The sequence below is a fragment of the Carassius carassius genome, chromosome 25 (genome assembly GCF_963082965.1).
Source record: "Carassius carassius chromosome 25, fCarCar2.1, whole genome shotgun sequence".
Classification (NCBI taxonomy): domain Eukaryota; kingdom Metazoa; phylum Chordata; class Actinopteri; order Cypriniformes; family Cyprinidae; genus Carassius; species Carassius carassius.
The window spans coordinates 12,374,596-12,397,083 of record NC_081779.1 but is presented as its reverse complement, the minus strand read 5'-3'; the positions used below and the strand labels follow the sequence as shown (position 1 = coordinate 12,397,083).

At 37.2% G+C, this 22,488-nt stretch overlaps 1 protein-coding gene across 3 annotated transcripts in view; it reads right to left on the bottom strand.

Moving 5' to 3' along the window:
- The window catches only part of LOC132104208 (zinc finger transcription factor Trps1-like), a 121,458-nt gene that overhangs the window by 60,916 nt on the left and 38,054 nt on the right, over positions 1 to 22,488 (bottom strand). For all 3 annotated transcript variants that reach the window (XM_059509498.1, XM_059509501.1, XM_059509500.1), the window contains 3 exons: positions 15,682 to 16,538; positions 11,414 to 12,492; positions 988 to 1,624 (listed from right to left, as the gene is read on the bottom strand). In XM_059509498.1, coding sequence (XP_059365481.1) covers positions 988 to 1,624; positions 11,414 to 12,492; positions 15,682 to 16,538 — 2,573 coding nt within the window. The remainder of the gene's footprint in view (positions 1 to 987; positions 1,625 to 11,413; positions 12,493 to 15,681; positions 16,539 to 22,488) is intronic.

Genomic DNA, 22,488 nt, shown 5'->3' with positions numbered 1-22,488 from the left:
TCATGAATCCAGCGCCATGGGAAGAGGTCTTTCCGTTGGATTTGAGTGTTTAGTCCACTATCTATAGTTCAGGTAAAGTATATGTTTTTCGTTTTGTTTTGTTTGTCTCTAAGCATTGAGGACCACAATGGCTCTGTTATTGTGTCTGCAGCTCTCTAACCACTTCAATTAGTCTGGCCAGGCTTTTGAGCTGCAGAGGGTCTCTGCACATACTGACTTTATTAAAACCCACGATCACACAGACAGACACACACACACACACACACACACACACACAAACAACTTAAGCTTTACATAGATCCTAACCCCAGCAGTAGTATGAAAGGAATGGAGAAGCAATTGAAAACTCTTTAAATGTCATGGGCACTGCTGCTCCATCTTAAGAGAAACCCCAAAACAAGTATGGACAGTGTTGGAACAGGTCAGTGAAATGCGGTCAATACATCCCACACCTGTTGGTCGTGTACATATACTCATTAAATTATTTGTACAATTTCTTGTACTTTATTTTAATATTATAAAACATATTTTTAATATAAAAAACAACTGTGTGCATTTATTATTATTTTATACAAATTATATATGGTAATTAAACAAAATATTACATAAAAATATAAAAATATAATTATATTTGTACTTAACAACAATAAACATAATCAACCATTATTATTACTATTATTATCATGGTTATATTTTAATATAAACTGTATATTTAATTATAATTATTTGTCTTCTTTTTTTAGCAATATATTAATGTTATTTATTTATTTACATTTATTTATTTATCTGTCAGTCTGTTTGTTTGCTTGCTTTGTTTGTGTAATGAGGCCAGTGAAAATATTAGTAGAGCAAGAAAAAAAGATTAACTATGCAAGCAGGGGAAAAAAATCCTGTTGAGCCTGGTCACATCGCTTAAAAACTGAAAAAGAAATTCATACATTTCTGAAAAGACTTAGAAAGAGTGGACAGACAGAGAACATTGCTTACCCTTAAGAGTGACTGAGACTCTTCCTTGGAGCTCTTGCTGTCGGTAGAACTTGGGTACTGCTGCCCGGCTTTCTCTGCACTGCTAGTTGGTGTTCCTGGCAGGTAGCCTTTAGCATCTGCGCTGAGGCTGAAGATCAGTCCTGATGAGTCTCTAAGCATGGTCGCCCCCTTCTGCTGCTGGTCTTTTACCCCGGCTGCCACAGCATTCAGTAGACCCAGTGTGGCCTGGGGGAACGGGGCTGGGCTTCCCCTAAGAATCTCCCCTGCACGTTCTTTGGGTACCCACACCAGGCTCTGCACATGTTGTTCCCCACCTCGGACTCCACTGCCAGTCACAGGGCCCAGTGCTTCAACCCAGCCTTTCTCCTTCTCATCCTGGGCCTCACTCTTCACGACCTCTGAGCCGGGAAACGGCTCGGCTCTGCTGCCCACTGTGGGCACCAGACTATAGAGTTTCAGATCACCTTTGCTCTCCTCTTTGATGCGGAGGGTTGAGGGGGCAGAGCAGCCGTTGGCAGGAGCAGAGGCTGGATCCGCAGAGTCCTGGCAGTGGGCGGAGTTAAAGTGGTCCAGCAGCGCTGTGGTGTCCGTGGCAGTGAAACTACAATGCCGACAACGACAGCAGCCATGAACTCTCCTGCAAAAGAGTATAAGAGATGGTCTCAACAATCATGATCTATATCATTCTTCAGGGATAAAACAGTCATTTTTTATACTACCATGCTATTTGTCCCACGGAGAGCCATCTAAAAGACAAAAGACTAATTCACATCCTGAATATGTGTACTTTCTCCTTATCTGACAACTCTGCCCCCCTGAGCTTGGTCTGAATCTCTGTAATGCTGTGTAATTATAGTTTAGTCAGCTATTTTTGTCTGCATAATGGCTCTTTGTTCTATTCCAAATAAAGGAAACAAAGAGCTGCTCCAAACTCTCCGCAAAGGAAAGCTAAATGAACAGTCTGCTAACCTTTAGGTAAATTATTGTGACATTCTCTACAGAAACACCAATGATTTTAAATAAGCTTGTACTTCCTGTTTGAAATTGACCACTGTCAGAGAAGTATGGAGAAATGTAGTCCACCCACAAAAACTATGTTTATTTTACATGCATCAGTAGATGTGCTTGGACAATGGCCTTTCGTTGATAGGTTTGGCTGTAAGTGCTAACTGTACCGCAATGGAGGATTTTCACTGAATGAGATGTGTAGAAAGTCCTTAGTGTTGAACGTTCAAGGTCAAATCAAGTTATTAATACCCTTTGCCAAGATCATCTATAAATGAAATAATAATAACAATAATAATAATAATAATAAAAACATTTTAACTCACTCATCAAGTATCAGCAATTCATATGATGTTGTATAGTTAGTTATACAACGATTCCTTAAATCTAAGAAGCGTTTCAAGAGTGCTGTTATCTAGTGAGTCCAACAGAACCATGATATTTCACTGGGAACTGGAAAAGGAAAGATTTAGTAGTTATGCACCGCTTGATGCTCCGGCTTCTTTTGGAATTATTCTGGGGAACAAAATCATATTTATATTAAAAAAACTCCCATTTATGTTACTTTGTAATAGCTTCTTGATTATAGAACCACTGTACAAATACAGTCATGGCCAAAAGTTTTGAGAATTACATAAATATTGGAAATTGGAAAAGTTGCTGCTTAAGTTTTTATAATAGCAATTTGCATATACTCCAGAATGTTATGAAGAGTGATCAGATGTATTGCATAGTCCTTCTTTGCCATGAAAATTAACTTAATCCCAAAAAAACCTTTCCACTGCATTTCATTACTGTCATTAAAGGACCTGCTGAGATCATTTCAGTAATCGTCTTGTTAACTCAGGTGAGAATGTTGATGAGCACAAGGCTGTAGATCAATATGTCAGGCTGATTGGGTTAGAATGGCAGACTTGACATGTTGAAAAAAGTAGGGTAATGCTTGAAATCATTGTTATTCCATTGTTAACCATGGTGACCTGCAAAGAAACGTGTGCAGCCATCATTGCGTTGCATAAAAAAAAATGCTTTTGGAAGATGGCCTGGTGTCAAGAAGGGCAGCAAAGAAGCCACTTCTCTCCAAAAAAAAAAACATCAGGGACAGATTGATCTTCTGCAGAAAGTATAGTGAATGGACTTTCATCATATTCTCATATTCATATTCTCAGATGAAGCTCCTTTCCGATTGTTTGGGGCATCTGGAAAAAGGCTTGTCCGGAGAAGAAAAGGTGAGCGCTTCCATCAGTCCTGTGTCGTGCCAACAGTAAAGCATCCTGACACCATTCATGTGTGGGGTTGCTTCTCATCCAAGGGAGTTGGCTCGCTCACAATTCTGCCCAAAAACACAGCCATGAATAAAGAATGGTACCAAAACATCCTCCAACAGCAACTTCTTCCAACAATCCAACAACAGTTTGGTGAAGAACAATGCATTTTGCAGCACGATGGAGCACTGTGCCATAAGGCAAAAGTGATAACTAAGTGGCTCGGGGACCAGAATGTTGAAATTTTGGGTCCATGGCCTGGAAACTCCCCAGATCTTAATCCCATTGAGAACTTGTGGTCAATCCTCAAGAGGCGGGTGGACAAACAAAAACCCACTAATTCTGACAAACTCCAAGAAGTGATTATGAAAGAATGGGTTGCTGTCATGGGTCATGTAATTGTCGATAAAAGCCTTTGAAACGTATGAAGTGCTTGTAATTATATTTCAGTACATCACAGAAACAACTGAAACAAAGATCTAAAAGCAGTTTAGCAGCAATTTTTTAAACTAATATTTATGTAATTCTCAAAACTTTTGGCCACGACTGTACACACTGTGCTTCAGTAATATTCCTTAATATAAAATATGACTCGCCCAATAAAACTAAATACAAATTACTTTAGACATGGGACTGAAACTACGTGCACCTAGGAGGAAATATTATAAACGGTTCAAAAGTTTGTGGGGTTTTATTTTTATTTAGTTTTTTGTTGTTGTTGTTGTTTATTTACCAGGTATACCTTTGATTGATCGAAAGCAGTAAAGACAGTTACAGTATATACATTTGTTACAAAAGCTTTTTTTTCTTTTTTTTAAATAAATGTTGTTTTCTTAAATTTCTATCCATCATAGAATCCTGACAAAAACACGTTATCCACAAAAATATTAAGCAAAACAACAGGTCGGTCATAAAATAGGATGTAGTAAACTGACAATGTAAACTTTCACAAACACAGAATTCCACAAGTGTGTAAGTGTGTTCGTGTACTTGTAGATTTACTTTATAGAAATCTGGCTAAATGTAATACATGTGGCATCTAGATGTTTTGCTCTCTTTCTTCTACTTTTTATCCATCCCAGTCAAACACAGAGTGCTTTCTTTGGGAAACGAAAGCTGTCTGGTGTTACCACAAATGCCCACTAGAGTCCTATCCTTCAAACTGAATATCAGTGTAAGAGTTTCCTTATATTGTGGAAACAATACAAACACAAAAATTCTGATATCTGTTACCCAGTAAACAGCCTCTCACAATCTGACACTATATCGAACCAGGATGGATAAAAAGCAAGAGAAGAAGAAAGAGAGCAAAACAGCTAGATGCCATGTCTTCCCCTCTAAGCACCAAAGGAGGAACAGAGTGGTTAAAGTGCTTTTCATCATTGTTGCTGCCTGACTTTCCCAGCATGCAGTTCTGTAATTTGCTCCCCTTAGGTACACGAAGGCGGAGCAGATCAAACATTGGTGCACTCCAGCGACCGGTGAGGTGTGAGAAAGCGTACAATCCATTGCAGTACCCCTGATTACAAGACAGCACAATGTTTAGATCTCAGGGGGAAAAAACATTAGATACACAGATCCAAATATTACTTTTGTAAAGTCCAAAAAACAACATTAACTGCACATTTTGTTTGCTATATTTTAGGTAAAAGTCATTTAAAGAAAAACATCTACACATCTGAAGACCATTTAAACTTCTGTGAAGTTGTTTTATGAGGACCAGTTACCGTAAGCGACAGACACACAGATTCATTCAGTTATCATTAATCAGTACCAGACAAAACTAGTTTCCCCACCACCACCAACCAAGACTCAAGTGTTTTCCAACAAAGTATGGGCTGCTTCCAAAACAAATCGTATTCTTTGGTCACTGACACGGAGCATAAATACGTGTGTCAAACCCTGCAACCCAAAACTGATTGTTTTCTGGCATGAGTTCTGTTAACAGTGATTTCTTTTAATAGAGTACTTGATGTGAAACTTCTATTCTAACACGCGATGCCTTCATGAACTTAATCATACAGGTTTATAGCTTACATTGAGAGTCCCATTATTTGCTCAAATGTAATGTAATATTTTCTAAAACATCTAAATGACACAATTATCTATCCATCCATCCATCCATCCATCCATCCATCCATCTATCTATCTATCTATCTATCTATCTATCTATCTATCTATCTATCTATCTATCTATCTATCTATCTATCTATCTATCCATCTAAATCAGCAGTAAATGATTTAATGTTTAAACTTCAGTAGATCACAACATCATATATACAGTATACGTGACAGTAATATATGTCAAATAAACCCTGATCTTTTCAACCTTCTATTCGTGCATCATGGTTTTCCAAAATTTCTAAGAAATATTTCTTCCAAAATCATTATATTATAATTATTTTTGAATGATCATGTGACATTAAAGACTTGAGTTCTTATGGCTGCTAAAAATTTAACTTTGCCATATTAATAACATAATAAATTGCATTTTAAAATGTACTGAAATGGGACAACAAAGTTATTTTAAATTTTACTACTTTGTGTTTTCTTTGTAAGTCTGTTTAATGATGAAATGAAAATATTTCTACTTAAATGTCAAGATAAATGTAAAGATACATGAATTACCCTGCAACAAAAACAATTCCCCTTGTGTAACCTTCATTTAAATTAACAATAAGTAAATAATGAAACCTGATTTCTGAAAACATCTGTTAATGTCTATCACAAGTAGAGTGCATTACAACAATATTTATGATAGTTTCATCAAATAAGTTTTAATTAAAATGCCGTCACATTTCCTGTGATGTAAAGAAAAAAAAACATGAAGACCCTAAACAAAAAGTGTTAATCCCCCCTAGATCTGCTTGATAATAAGGTACATGAAGGAAATACTATCAGATTAGAGTAGTAGGTTCAAGATGACATTAAAAAGTTGTCAACAGTACCAAAGACCACGAAGGAAAGATGCACTATGGAATTTTTTGGCTAAAAAATTTAACAAAACAAATGTTCGAATGATCTCCTTGACTTAACCTGATTTACAACGGTGATCTTATAATTATTTTTTTATAATTTAAACTGTCAGGTCAGATTTTGTGGGAAATGTCAGTCTTTTGTCTTTGCCTGATTACGTCACAATGGGAGGTGTGTTAATAGTTCTGACAGCTCATAACCATAACTAATGAGCAGCATTATTAACACAATAAATAGTTCAAAAAGTTGTTAAATCAAAACCAAAAAATCCTTTACAAGCATGAAGGAAATGAACAGAGCCTGTAACACAACTCATCAACTGGCATTTCAGAGATGATGACAACTTCATGGTGATGGTTAGATGACTTCAAAGGATTTAAATCAGCCTAGACATGGCCTTTTCTTGCTGCCTTTTCTCCTTGATTCACAACCCTAAAAAGCAGGTAACTTCATTTGACTGGGTCACAAGAAAGAGCTCAAAACGGTAGCATGGAGTTTGTCTTTCCACCCCTCTCATACAGAGGCAGAGCAGTAATAACTGTATAAAGGCTCAGTATTCAGCACAGCCAGCAAATGTAATGTAATCATTCATCATGTATGAGCGTAAGTTTGTGAGATTATGGACCGAACAAAATGTAATGCTGACTACCACCTACACTATAATTTCCTCAACACTTTCAATTTAATTGTAATCACAGGTTATATGTGAACTTTTTTCAGTTTCATTTTGGAAAGCATCAAAACAACATTATCGATTTAAGGGGGAAATACTTGAAAATATGAAAAAATAGATGAGAACCTATATCGATGTCAATAACGGCACTGAGTGGCAGTTATTCGCGCTTGTGAAAATGAAGTCCTTTAGCTATGCACCAACACACCCGCTCAATACAACCATTTAACAGGACACGGAGCAGAGCTAAGGTGTAACTGACACCATCCCCATGACATTACACAGGAAATGGAAAAAATGGGTACAGCACAGCCTGCTGCTTACCTGACTGGGTGACAGAAAAACTAGTTGAAGAAAAATCACAGTAAAGGGGTTGAAATGCAAGCTCATCAGCTTATTCGGTCTCCAACAGAAAATAAGGAGCCCTTATTACCAAAAAAAATAAAATAAATATATTCTTCAAAACACTGTGCAATAAATGAGATACACACGTGAAGACTTATTCAGTAAACTGACACTGCTTAGAAGTAACACAAAAGTGCTTGCACACTAGAGTTTACACATCAAACATATTAATTTCAACGGTTATTATAACAGAATTGCAATTTATCAGTCTCTTTCCACCCTCAAAATGGATATTATGCTGAAATTGTAGGAAAAAATACTTTTAAGTTTCAGTCTAGCATTTCACTGATGGCACAATTTGCCTGCTTCAATATCTATGTCATGTACATAATGTAAACAAGCTACAACACATAAACATGTCAGCATTGTGGACGCACTTTAATGTGACCAAAAATGATGCTAAAGCTGCAAAATTCAAATTCAAAGCGCTGAATAAAACAACAACGTTGAAATAGTGCTGTACAAACAGTAATACATTGAGCAGAAGACAACTTTTAAAAAGGGATCACATCCATATAATTATTTAAGTAATATAAAAAGAAACCTTAAAAAAGACAATCAAAATGCTAGTAAAGGAGAGGCATATATGGTACTAGCAACCAAATATTTAAAATCTGTCTGGCTGAAATATCAACTTTTGACTTTACTACGATTGGTTTAATTTATCACCTGAGAACATCACAAACTTAACAGCATGCCAAGGTCAATTACCTCAATTTAATTACTGAAAATTAATTTTGGTTTTCAGCTAAATGAAAACGACTTCATATAACTACTTGTGTGTACATTTGTCACCACTTGCAGAATCAATAAGAATTATACAATCTGTTCATTGTAGCTGAAGGACTGCAAATCAGCCAATGGAATAAGTTTGGGGGTGGGACTACCTGTTTATCCAAGCAATACATTTAAAAGATGTGCAGACATTGCACGCTTCACCTTTCTGAGTGAGTCCCACAATGTCTGAAACCAGCATGTCCAAAATCCAATGCAGTATATTCTCGCAGTTTCAGCTCCTGCACGAAGGTCTCCCGATTCTGAATTGGAGGGCAGCGTGATATATTGAGTGTGCACTGGATCGGGTGGGCACACGATGTGGGAGGCTACGGCATCGATATCAGGTTCGTGGTGGGTGGGTGGCTGTTTAGAGACTAGACGGCAGGATTCTGCTCATAAATCTACACTATAGTGAAGTATTCAGTAGAGACGTATACGCATGCTGGAAATATTATGTATCAGTGATTCCTCAGACCACACAATCGTTTGCACGCACACACACACACACACAGAGGTCACGAAAGCTTCAACATTATGAAATGGGATACTATGACACAGATGTCCATACAATAACACAGAGGACACAATGCAAAAAACATTCACGCACTAGCCTATACTATAAAATCTAGTGTACTTCAAGTGTATACAGTATTTTCATGGTGCTCGTGAGGCTGGTGAGCAATATGGGTGTGTGTGTGTGTGTGTGTGTGTGTGTGTGTGTGTGTGTGTGTGTGTGTGAGGGAAAAGTGCTGTAAAAACAAAATATGACATGCAATTCTCAATCACACACACACACACACTCGGTCTGAGCAGAGAAGCAGGAGCTCTCCAGGGAGGCCATACAGGTCTGATTTTGGCTCTCTCCTTGCCTGTTCCAGGCTGTGGGCTCTGAATACAAACAGCGCCTTATTCAGAAAGGCCGCACACACAGGATGAAAACACTCTGCTCCACGTCCACCTGAAACAACCAGCCCCGGGCAGCTGGAGCATGATGGACGTCACTCAAGGCTCAAATGCACAAAAACCTTCACACATGTTCCTTAGGGGACAGGTGGGTTTATAAGGCCTTAAAATTCAGTCTTTCCTGACATGAGTGCCAACTTGACAAATGATTCCTTCGCCAAGATCTTTGACAAATCAGATTAGATCATTGATTATTTAACAAAATGTGAACCTGTGCAATTACAGAAAAAGCTGAAATAGTAGGAAAACTGTACCTGTTATGCAGTTATGTATGACTTCTTTGTCCTACAACAATGTATGTGTGCTCTTATGCATGTAGAATGAATTATGAATAGGTTGGAAATCGATTCTTATTCAAAACAGGTTTCTTTTATATATATATATATATATATATATATATATATATATATATATATATATATATATATATATATATATATAAACCAAATTTATTTTTCACAACATTCATTTCCACTGACTTCTAGAATAGCTCAAATTGAACTTGCTTCCAGTGCAAAAAAAAAAAAAGTATATACTTATATATGAATATTTATATTTATATATTTATTGATAGATGTGATTCAGTTTACTGTTCTCCATCACACTTATGACCCTATGACTTCCCTATGATCCTATTTATTTGTATAATATTACAACTGTAATCTCGTGTTATGAAATTTTTAAGGGTTTTATTTATTTATTTATTTATGTTTTGCTTTTTTTTTTCCAAATGGCACTAAAAACACCATCATAGTTTAGGAAACATAATTGTTAAATGGAATTGGTACCAGAACCACAAAAAAGATTCAATATTTAAAGAATTTAAATTTTATATATTTTTTTATAACATACTTAAATACACATAAAAGCATAAATACCAAATATATTGTACATGCATGATACTGCCAATTTGTATTACAGTTTTGTTATTGGGTTCATTTTGCCATGTAAACATCAGTAGTAAAACTGCTCAGAAGTTCTTGCACATAATATGGCACAATATGCTGTAACATCAAACATATGCGGCATTGAGGTGGTTTGGTGTATTTACACAACACTTATATTGGATTTAGCAAAGTGCCTTTTCTGTTCTCTTTCAACTGTGCCAAACTCAAGCGGACATATGGATTTCAGTGGTGCAGTAAACTCATTTTTATCAATAAATTCAAACCAGCACATGTAGACATGCCTGTAAACTCTGGCAGAAAATGGAGAGTAATTGAGATCTTGTGTTAATGTAAAGCAGAGCCATACTAATCCACACAGTACATACAACACAATTGGTGAAAAAAAAGAATATAGAAAGGTAATAATAGTTCCAAAACGTACACACTTAACAGACATATGCACACGTGCGCACACACATGCAAACACTGAAGTGCACACATTTACATCCACGCACCTGGTCTCAAGACAAGCTAAATAAAATCCAATGACTGCTGCAGGAAAAGTTATTCCCTGACATTTAACATTTTCAGTTTATTCAGCTGTGTCGGTCGCTTCAAGTTAAGTGCAAAAAAAAAAAAAAGGAAAACCTGTTACCTATCAGTATGAAAGCAAAACCGCCATCACAGAAACAAATGTGTAACACAGAGTTGCAGGCTATAATCAACAGCAGCTTTCACTATCCAGTGCTATGCCTTTTGCTACAATAATAAAACATTGAAATATTAAATATACATAATATCATTAATATTTCAAATCAGTTTTTATTTTTAAATTTTTCATTTTCATTTTAAAGTTTTAGTAATTTTGTCAATGTTAGCAGTTTATAATATATATATTTTTTTTAAGATTTAGTTAGTACTTTAAATTAAAGCAAAAACAAAAGACAGGAATTAGTTGAAATAAGTAAACAAATGATGGACCTTTATAATACTTAATAATATTGGCATTAATAAAAATGTATTTGATTGTATAAGAATGAAAGCAAAAAAAAAAAAAAACAGTTTAACACAAGCTTGCTGGATCTGTCCAATGGTCATGTACTACAATATATTAACTTTATTTTATTAATAATATATAATAACTTATGTATTATAATAAATAATATAATGACTTTATTTTTATATATTTAATGAAATGAGTTAAAACGATGCAATCTTATGCTAAATAATAAAATTGTATCTATTTTTTTTAAATAGACAGTTCACCCTTAAGACCCCTAGATATAGTCCAGGTCTCTTCATAAACTGAATTTACCTCTAACCAACAAGCAGCGTAATTTGAGGTATCATTCATGTTTACAGCACAAACGATACAGATACGAGTCACATATATCACATATAGTTTTGAAAACAAAAATGCTAACAATAAACCCAGTAAGGATGCTCAAAAAAATAGATTTATTATGTGATTTTACCTGTAGTGACGAAAGATCTCCTCCTCCACTTCAGTGAAGAAATGGCACTTAGTGCAGGTGTACTCTCCCGGATGGACCCGCCCTGGCCCTGCATCCCCTGTTCCCTCCTCCTCAGGTTTGACTTCCAGGAAGGTGTGTGAGGTGTGGGTGCTGTCATAGTGCAAGAGAAGCAAGTCAATATCAGTCGAGGTGAACGGGCACTGGTCACACTGATGGGTGACGGATGCTCGGGGAGCTGGCGAGGATGGGGTAGTGGTCCCTCCGGCTGTTAGCTGCAGCAGAAGTAGAGCACAGTGCGAACAGGAGCTCTTACGGCAAGCAAAGGGATAGGAAATCTCCCCCAGGTGCTTCTCAGGAGTGCAGAGCCCACGGGGACAGTAGGGGCAATGTTTGATGGTGCACTTGTGAATGCTGTGAGCCCGTTGGTAGTGATGCAAAAGAGGAGCCACGACGATGACATCCGGACCGTGAGTCATGGAGTAACGGAAGTCGCAGAACTGGCAGTTGTAACTGGTTACTACAGTTTCTGGGTCGTTCGCTGCTCCAGTCTTCTCATTTTTCCGTAAGTGGGAGTCTCCGTCAAGGGTCTTTCTGTCCCTTTCCTCTGGACTTCCCTCCCTAATGGCCGCCTGGCCGTGTCTCTTCTCATAGTGATCCAGAAGCTTAGAAGCACTGGTAGCTTCACAACTAAAACTGCAATACTTGCACCAGTAATACGCTGCAGGGGGGTCACCTCCAGTGCGGCTAGGGGAATCTGAACCCCTGATTGGTACGGAGTACCCAGCCACAGTGTCATCATTGGCCCTCACTGCCACCCGATCGGTCCACTTCCCTTGCTCGTCTGCCTCAATGCGTGGAACGCAGTTCCCCTTCTGTTCAGTTGAGGACTTCTCCTCGAGGTTGGAAGAAGGTGGACTCTTCATCTTGTTGGGGTGGGTGGCCAGGAAATGCTGCTCTAGGTCTACAGAGGAGCTTCCTATGTAAGTGAAGTTGCAGAACTTGCAGCGGAAGTACTTGGTGTTGCCCTGACAGTCCTGCGTCTTTCTACCGATTCCAATGAAGGTGCCGGCCAACGTTACCTGCAAGATCAGGGAAGTTGGGGGGGGGGGGGGGGGGGGGGGGTGGATGACAAAGAAAGAAAATGAGATAAAGGGAAAGATCAATCACCCATGAGTTACAGAGAATTACAGAGAAATAGAAGTCTGATATAAGACAGAAAACAGACTTTCAATAACCCTCCCAATCTCGAAGACAAGGCAGCAGTTATCACCACACAAAGCCAAATCACATTTTATGTTCTTATTACTTCTTAGCACTGAGAATTCAAAAACCCTTCAGTGAGCAGATGGGGAACATCAGAAACCTTTAGAAGAGTTGAAGAGTAAAGCGACCATGTATTTAGCCACAAAATTGATCTTTTCTGATTAATAATATCCAGGTGTAACTTTAGTTCTGATACTCTGAAATTCAGTTGTGAATTAAAAAAAAAAAAAACTGAAAAGAGAATAAACAATTTATAGGACATAATATATTTAAAATGTATGTGTTTTTCCGTTTTTTCATAATCACCATCCTTTCCTATCAAAATGCATGCTTCGGATGCGAAAATGCAGAAATTCGAACAGATCCCAATTTTTTTTTTGACTGATGGAAGTTTCGGAGGCAGTGTGTAAACATGATTGAAAAACTGAGGTAAAAAATTTAAGACAAATATTTTAGACTCAGTGATGCCATAGATGTCTGGTCATACAAGAGTATGGAATATTTAGCTGGCAGTTACAAAAGAGTGTGTGAGTGGGAGGTCTTGAGCTTCATACGCAGTGTGGGGAATTCAACGTCATGCTCCAGACAAAACACTCAAGGAATGTCACAGAACAGACAGACCCTTCCCCCTAAGCTGCCCCTGAGCTGTATGTTGAAGCAATGATTAAATAAACACCCACTGCTTAGTATAATCTGTGCTTGATTACAATTCTTACACATGCATATTACAGATACAAAGTGGACAAAGCTGGTCGCTCTGTATAACCTGTCTGAGGAATTGCATTTAAGAAGAGTGGACTTGTGACAGACCGTACAAACCTTTTTAAAAAAATAAATAAATAAAAAACAATTGTTATGGTAGAAAGAAAGGCCAAAAAAAAAGATGGTGCACCAAATTAAGTACAGTTATTATTTACTGTTAATTATTAAATTAAAACAAATATTGTAAATTATATAATAAGAAAATTAAATTAAATAAAAAACATTTCTTTAAAACTCAGCTTTAGTATTTTAGTCCAATTCCATAATATTACATTTATAATAACAATAATATAAATACTAAATATAATAAAATGTATGTTATTTTATAAAATGTGTATTATTCATTTTAATATGATTATTACTAAACAAGGAAACTAATGAAAACAGTTACATCAGTTATTTAGTAATAATTAAAGTCATTATATCTGGCTGGTAAACCGGGCTAAATCACCCCTGCACTGACTAAAGCTAAATGCTTCCAAACTTGGCTCATTTTGTAAAAACCGAACTTAAATATGCCGCTCAAATTGTAAACATGACATTGTTGAAGTGAGAGTGAAACCGTGCTGAAAGTTAGGCAGATAAAAGACTATGACATCTGTTCATTACCCATCGTTTAAAATAAATCGACTCCTGTGTTTACACTGGCTCCCCTCACCAGCGTCCCTATGCTCTTTTGTCCCCCGTTTTTTCATTGGGAAAATGAGAAATCGCAGTCGTCGATATTACTGCATGGAAAATTCCACTAGGAACGAATTCTGAATATACTCATTATTTAAACTTTTCCCTAAGAATTTATACGGTATTACGACAATTTGTAGACAGGCTGATGTTGAATTGAAAAAGATTGAGGCCGGTGTTATTAGAAGAAAAAAAACAGGTACTCTAAGCTGCACTGTGTGTTTGCTTGAATGAGTACATGCACATGTGCAAAGCAGGCAACTGCTCATAATGGTCCATTTCAACATGATACACTGAGGCTAGTGCTACGATAAATCAGCCAGAAGTCACAGAACAAAGCCAAATACTGTGTGCCAGCATGATCCAGACTAATCTCTTTCACATTTTTGTTTGTTTTTCTTTATAAATCAGAAATCACCAAGGTGATATGACAAATGATGCTTGCATTTCAGTTGGAACGGAGTAGCATGATTGCTTATTCATGAAGTTATTTTATACCACACACAAACAAATACAGACTCTATGAGGGCTAGTCAAAATTTCTGAATTAATGCAGCCAATGTTCATCAGTGTGTGAGTTTCTGCGTGTGCATGACTTTGCATGCATCATGCACGGTTACCATCCATCTAGTGGTTAAGTCTGTGACAAATATTAAGTTTCACAGTTGCATGTGCATGCATCATTTTTAAGCCTTAATGACCCATTGGTCTGACTACAAGCACTGCTCCAAAACTATAAGGCCGTCTTGCTTCTTACATAGGCAGCTGCCTTATAAGGTTGCATCTTACCTGAAATGGGCCCTCATAAGTCACTGATTTGGAACACTATACATAGGAAGCAACTACGTGTACCATCAAATTGCATTTCACAGGCAAAGCAGACAGGAGGGTTAATTTGATTACAATTGAGGTTACAGGAGGAATGAAGCAAAACTATAATATGCATAAACACACATGTTGGTAAGACTATTTAATGTTTCTGAAAAAAGTATCTTACGCTCAACAAGGCTACATTTACTTTAACAAAAATACGGTAAAACATTAATATTTTGAAATCTGTATCCTTTTAATAATATTTTTTTTTCTGTTTTAATATTTATTTAAAATATAATTTATTCCTGAATAAATTTATAGCTGAATAGCTTTCAGCATAATTACTCCAATCTTCTGTGTCACATGATCCTTTAGAATTCATTCTAATGTGCTGATTTGGTGCAAGATAAACATTTATTTTTATTATAAACGTTGAAAACAGTTGTGCTGGTTAGTACTTTTGTACTTTGGCTGAACAGAACACTCAAAAGAACAACATTTATTTGAAATGTAAAACTTTAACAATGTTTTAACATTATAATTGTTTTTACTCAATTTGCCATACAGAACAAAAATCCAACCCCAAACATTTGAGGAGTACTTTAAAATTTAGTTTTTTTTTTTTTTTTTTACTATTCTGTTTTTGAGTGTATTTTTATATTTATTAGTATTTTTATTATGTATTATAGTATTGAATGGATATGAATATCTAGACACAACATTTCTCCTTTCATCTGCTTTGTGGTTACCTGTATGTCATAGGTGCCATTAAGTACGGAGGATCTGGGTGACTTTGCTTCCGCCGCTGAGCCGGTCTGAGCTGACTGGCCGAGGAGGTGCGCTGAGTCTTTGGCCTGTGTTTGGGCTGTGAACTGCACCATGTTATGTAGTGCCAGAATCTTATTGTCCAGCTCTGCATCCTGCCGTGTCCGGTTGTGCAGGCCCAAATGGTACTTACGAAAATGTTTGATCAGGTCCATGGGGTCGTTGCCATAATAACCATACCCACAAATGTTGCACTTAAAGTCTTGTAGTTTAGGTGAGGTGGGTGGAGGTGCTCCCGTCTCTGCTCCCAGAGGGCTAGGGGCGTCCTCCGCTCCCCCAGTGGGCCTCTGTGGATGAAGTGTAACCGGAGGGACTATAGAGCCTTCGACAGCCACACCATGAGTGCTCTCAGAACCCAGCAATGCTAGTGGGATGTGTGTGGCGTCCCTCTCCTCTCCGTTACTGGTGCAGCCCTGTACGATGACACCGCCTGACCGGGTGGTGGGTTGTAGACTGTTCCGGTCATCCTCACAGTTTCCTCTCTCACCTGGGTCAGAGTTCGTTGGGGAGGCGGTAGAGTCCAGCGGGTCTGTATCAGTACCCTCGCGGCTAGAGTAGGATGCTGCCAGGTTGCTGGAGTTATGCAAGTCAGGCCTGTCAGGTTTGATGGGGCCAGGGGAGGATGGTTCCGCCTGCTCTTCGCCCACAGCCCTGTCGGGCTCTGAAGCCTGGCTCCCCGCGTTCCCGCTCTCTGGGCCTGTGGCCTCGGCTGCCACCGCCTCACCCTCCTCTTCTTCACCGCCGAAGCTTCTCAAAGGGGGATTCTTTTTTCGTACCATATCTGTAACCCAGCAAAAGAGAAGACCAATGTTAGAGACTCGCCATTCCTCAAGTAACTTGCTCAATGTGTGGTTCTGACTTCTCACATACTAAAAACAATTGTTTGAGCCAATGGCGCCTATTCTGCTCTCTATAAAAGCTTTTCGATTGTTCTTTGCTTTTTGAAAATCAGAGACGGAATGCCCTAGAAACAGTTCTGCTCTTCCAGCTCAATCCATAAACAGCAATGAGGTTCTAATATTGGTGACTATGTCGGCGCCGGCCTTTGTTGATGATGTTTTAATGATTAAAATCTGTGCACTTATGTCACTGATGTGGCTTAGAGATACACATTTTAATCAGTCACCAAAATCAAAGATGATAGGGGATAGAGAAAAAAAATGTGGAATTTATAAAGTGTTTCATAGCAAAAAAAATTCCATCAGAACTCAATGAAGTCATGCATGTTTGTTCATAGCAGGCAAATCACACCATTAACTAGACTTTGGCACAAACTGCACAGAAGTGAATTTCTATGAAAGGTTTAGCATAGCGCTCAGTTTAACATCATTTTGCATTTGCAGGATGGTGTGCGTGTTGGCCAGTTTCAATTTAGGGCAATTACAGTTTCTCATGATTTAACAAAACAGAGGCCTGTCTTATTTCGACAGACCGTCGAGAGCAATTTCCTCATTTAGTCTGTGATGCAAATGGATATTAAATAAAGCAATTCATGCTTTACAGAGGGGCCACACCTTAACCATAGCTAAGTTAATAAAAGCCTTGAAAATCGAATCACAGATAAAACCACACCCAGTCATATCACTCACAGCATCTCTAACACTCTAGCCATCCACACTCTGCTAATCTCAGGCTTCACAGCATCTAAACACACCACTGCGGGTGTGCTATCCATTTGAGATTGACATTGTGTCATACTTCAAACTACTTTTAAAGAAATTTATTCAAATAACTGATGTCTCTAGTGAGTGTGACTGACTGGTAGAAGAGAAGCAACTAATGGCTGATGTCAGTACTTGAAAGCCTACATCCTTAATCTGTCACAAAACATCCAAAACTACCTATCATTACTGTATCATAAAAAGAAATGCAATCCACAATATAGCACTAGATGCAAAAATCTATAAACGCAAAATAAATAAATACAAATGATATATGCTTCTAGATTCTGCATTTGTATTTTGTTTAATAGGGTATATATCTTATTGGAATTAATTTTTGCCACCTCTATTCAGTCCATGGAAATACATCAAAAAGTCTGTGCAAACACATTTTTATTAGATATATTTGTTCTGTTGAAATCTTAAATGATCTCATTATTAGACTTCTGAGGGAAGTAAATCCAATTTAATTTACTTTTCTTTATTTTCAAATATTCTTCCTTAAAAGTACAAAAGATATCATTAACTGAAACAAGAATCATAAAGAAGAATCAGAACCAGAATTATAAAAACTTACACTTTACATCCCTCATAAATGTTTATTAATTTTTTATGCTGTGCTCTAAAATGTTTCATCTGCTAGATATTACTCTTGTGTAAAGCTGGTGAATAAACATGCCCACAAGCCACTGCAATAACAGATTTGTGAGGAATTCTTCTGAGTCTGGGATTTTCAATGATTCAGTCAAATCAGTTCACAATTCAACTCAGTTCAGATCTAAACAATTTGATCCCTGTTTCTGTCTAATATAGTGTGGATCAAGATAACTTGATAAGTTGACATTTGCATTGCATATTAGGCTACAGAACTTATTTAGAGAGCTATTGATTTACTGAACTAAACACTTTCCCATTTTCAAATTTCCTTTCACCTTCTCTCAGTTTCTGATAATAAAGGAACAGGTCTTGCTATTAGGAGTGAATACTAAGAAACATCTTAACCAACATAGAAGAAGTAAAAAAAGGAATGGAGTGGGAGGATGAGAAATTTTTTAATACCGGCTATAGTGCACAATTACATTAAAACTTGCAGGAGAAGCAGTGAGACATTACCATTCCACTCCGCCATCAGAAACCGAATGATCTGCTTTTATAGCTCCCAGGCATTTGCTGCATTCCTGTACCAGTCAATTCAAATCACTAGTTCACTATACAACCCCACCTCCTTTTCTTTTCCTATATTAAACTGCTCCTCTTGCGTTATTGTGCCTGCTCAAGAACTTACTTAATAAAGTATAATATGCTTTTTGAAAAGGACAGGACAATCAATTTTCTTAATTAAAAAAAGTAAGGAGGGGGTGAATGGATCAACAGTGGCCTCTGTCTGCATACAGAGCAGAAGATGGAGCAGGGCTGTCCCTTGAGCGCTCTATGACACTTAAGCTAATGCAATCTAATGACAGGAGTCAAAGCTCAATCATAGGGCTTTGATAAGCAAGCATTTCTACAACTAGTTTACAAACTGATGATTCTGACACCGTGTTAACCAAGTGTTAGCCTACTTAGTGAAGAATTCCAGGGCGTCTTGGAGAAGCGAATAAAGAAGACGCTTTCAACTGCTTTCATCAGCCACATGATTTAAAAAAAATACATTATGTTTTGACATTTCTTTTTCTTTTTTCGACAGGCGCTTGATCACTGTCATTGTGGCATGGTGATGGAAAAGCTCTGTGTGATTTAATCACACACACACACAAAAAAAAAACAACACTGTTTTTTTTTTTTTTTTATAGCCCCCCAAAAAATCTAAATAATTCAGTAAGTAAAAACATTCTCACAATACAAAAATAGAACATTTAAAATACAAATATAAATGACCATACCTGTAATGCACAAATATAATGTCACTTTCTTTATCAATGTATTCAACTTCCAGCATCTGCAGGCACTTAAAGGCACTACAGACACTTAACAACTCAACTCAAATCATTCGTATCTGATGGATGTTTTCACAACATCACAATGAACCCTAAATTAACAACAAATGAAAAGCGGATTGCTGAGTGGCAAACTAACGTTGTGAGACCTCTTGCCATCAGTTTACATGCACACAAACTCCACTAACGTCACACAGGTGAAAAAAGTCAGCACTTGCCGGCTTCCTGTTGGCCGATCTCTATTATCAAAAGGGCTGGCCAAATACACACAGAGCCTCATTTGTGAAGAGGCAATGTGACTCCAACTAAGTCATCTTCATTGTCAAACTCATTTAGGAGATCTTGTTTCAAACACAACAACAAATACAGGGGATTTCCTCAACAATCTGGCCTAGTCTGGTCAGCACTGATGAGATTTTTAGTGGTAGGGTTTAACTCATTGCAGAAAGAGACCAAGTCGTTCCCACTACGCAGTATATTGTGGAGTCCAGACAATGTCCAGGTGGTTGAAATTAGAAGCTGGCAGTGGGAGTATATGTAAAAGTTATTTCTGCATCTGTTGGTATTTTGTGCATTTGTTTACTGTGTGTGCTTTGGTTAAGAGTGTCTGCAGTGTGTCGAGGTGTTGCATAGCAAGAGATTACTACTAAATGAGTCTGCTTAAAATACACACACAAACACACACCGGGAAAATGACAAAACCCTTTTTTTCACTATGAGCAATTTTCTGTAGTTAAATAGGACAGGTCAATATATACATTATTTTCTTCAGCTTTTGACAGTATTCACAATATCACACTACATGATGACAGTAGGGCTGTAGCTATCGAATATTTTAGTAATCAAGTATTCTACCAAAAATTCCATTGATTAATCGAGTAATCGGATAAAATGTGTTTTTTCTTAATTAAAGTGTAATATTAATTATGCCAGAGAAAATAAGACTCCCGGGTCTCTTAAAATGAACATCTAAGTTTCCTTTTTTAGAAAAAAAAAATATATATATATTTTTAAATGCATAGAATGCAATGCATACATCAAAAATAAACATTTAATTATTACCCATTGTTTCTCTGTCTGTACTTATACTGTGAACAATGGCAATAAAGTTGACAGATGAATTAAGTGCATTTAAGTGCCATTCAGTTGGGGTTTTAAATAAAGCAATTTCTGAGATGCATATTAAACATTAAACACATAAAACATTAATTTAATTTATCTTTTAATTATTGAAAATTAACTTAACTTTTGGGTAAACAAAGGGGATTTACTATTAAAAATAAAACATGGAAGAAATGTTGTGAGATTAAACCTTAAAAAATAATGTTTGATTTTTTTTTTTTTTGTAGTAGTAGGCTATGTACATTCTGCTGAACAATAGTCTTTTTATATATTTTATAGACTTTTATTTTGACGGGTTGATGTACCTTTACAGTTCTGTGTATGTGATGTTATGCTAGTTTTACTCAAATCAAACTGTCAAATGCTCATGAAGTGACGGTCAGTGCATTTCTGGAGATGAGACAGCAGACGCTGAAATTACCGCGAACATCACGCGCTTCTGTGTTTTTAATGAATGAAGACGCGCTTCTGCTCCATTAACAGAGACACGCAGAACATGCAGGATTCATATTTAAATAGACTGTTCCGGCTTAATAATTACAGAAATTAGTCCATATTGTGATTTGATGTGAGTGCAATGACCTATTTTTGATTAATTCATTCAAAATTTGGCAAATTCCGTGCCATTCCGCGTTTCCAGTGCTTGTGTCTTCTTCCGCATTGTGGGTGACGTAAACGCGTTGTCACATTAAAAAAAATCATTGCGAAAGAACCTGACGTGAGATTTAAAATAATTTAAAAGAGGCTTCGAGGCAGAGGAATTTGCCTCGATCATTTTTTTTTATCGAGTTACTCAAGTTACTCGAGGAATCGTTTCAGCCCTAGATGACAGACATCATTAAATTGATTAACTGAACTGCAAATCTAACTGTATTGGTTCCAATTAAAGAAACTTATATTTGCATCTGTTTAAACTGTACACTGCTAATTGTCCACATATCAGCAATAATATACAGCTGAAATACAGATAATTTCATTCGCTTGAATCTGATGACACAAGAAAGCAACTTGTGCGTTATGGAACAAGTACTATCTGAAACTTTTGCGTGAAACTGTTAAACGTGAAATTTTGTACACAAAGGTTAAAGGAACGATTTAAACTTACAGTTTGTTTTACAAACTATCATATGGAGTACTTTTATGATACATTTGGATGTTGTATTCTTTTTTAATTTACAAAGATCTGTTGCCTATTTAGCTGCATGAAAAATAGTGTCCATCGCAATCTTTAAAATTTCTGTTTGTGTTTTGAGTAAGAAAGAAACTCATTTCGAAACAACATTAAATAACGAAAGAATTTTCATTTCTGAGTGAGCTATTCCGGACTAAACTGAACAAACAGCCAATTACTAAAGCCAGCCCATAGCTACTTTATTTTGGTCCCAGACTTGTGTCCCTCAATCTTTCACTGTGAGTTCAGATGCAATCCTCTATACATCACGGTCCCAGGAGGATCACACGGGAGTGGGGATTCACACACACAGCTTGAGGACCCCATGGAGCGCTGCAGCCGGGGTCACTCCGAGCGCTCCACCCAGAAAGTCTGTTTATTAAAAATACATTACCAAAACCGCCTCTTATAATTCAGGCCTGTGCTTTCAATCCATCGGGGGTGGATCTGAATGAAGTCTTAAATAACAAAACCAATACACACACACACACACACACACATGCTGACGCTCACTCATATAAATACTAATGCAGTTGTGCGGGCACACGCACCTCTGATCAGTCAGGCAGAATATTGAGTTCCCCGAGATCTAAAATGATGAGACTCATTTTGCATCCTTGAAGACATCATAAATTGAAGCAATAGACAAGAATAATAAAGAGAGAAAATATACACTAATTGCTTTCTGTCATGGCTGGAAGACCGTGTGGAAGAATTAATTTCTAAATGAGTAACTGGTATGCTCACAGCAACGGCAGGTAGAGCTGAAGATCTTTGCCCGAACCCGATGGGACCCAATGGGACCCGACAGGTTCGGGCTTAATTTATATCATCTTACGC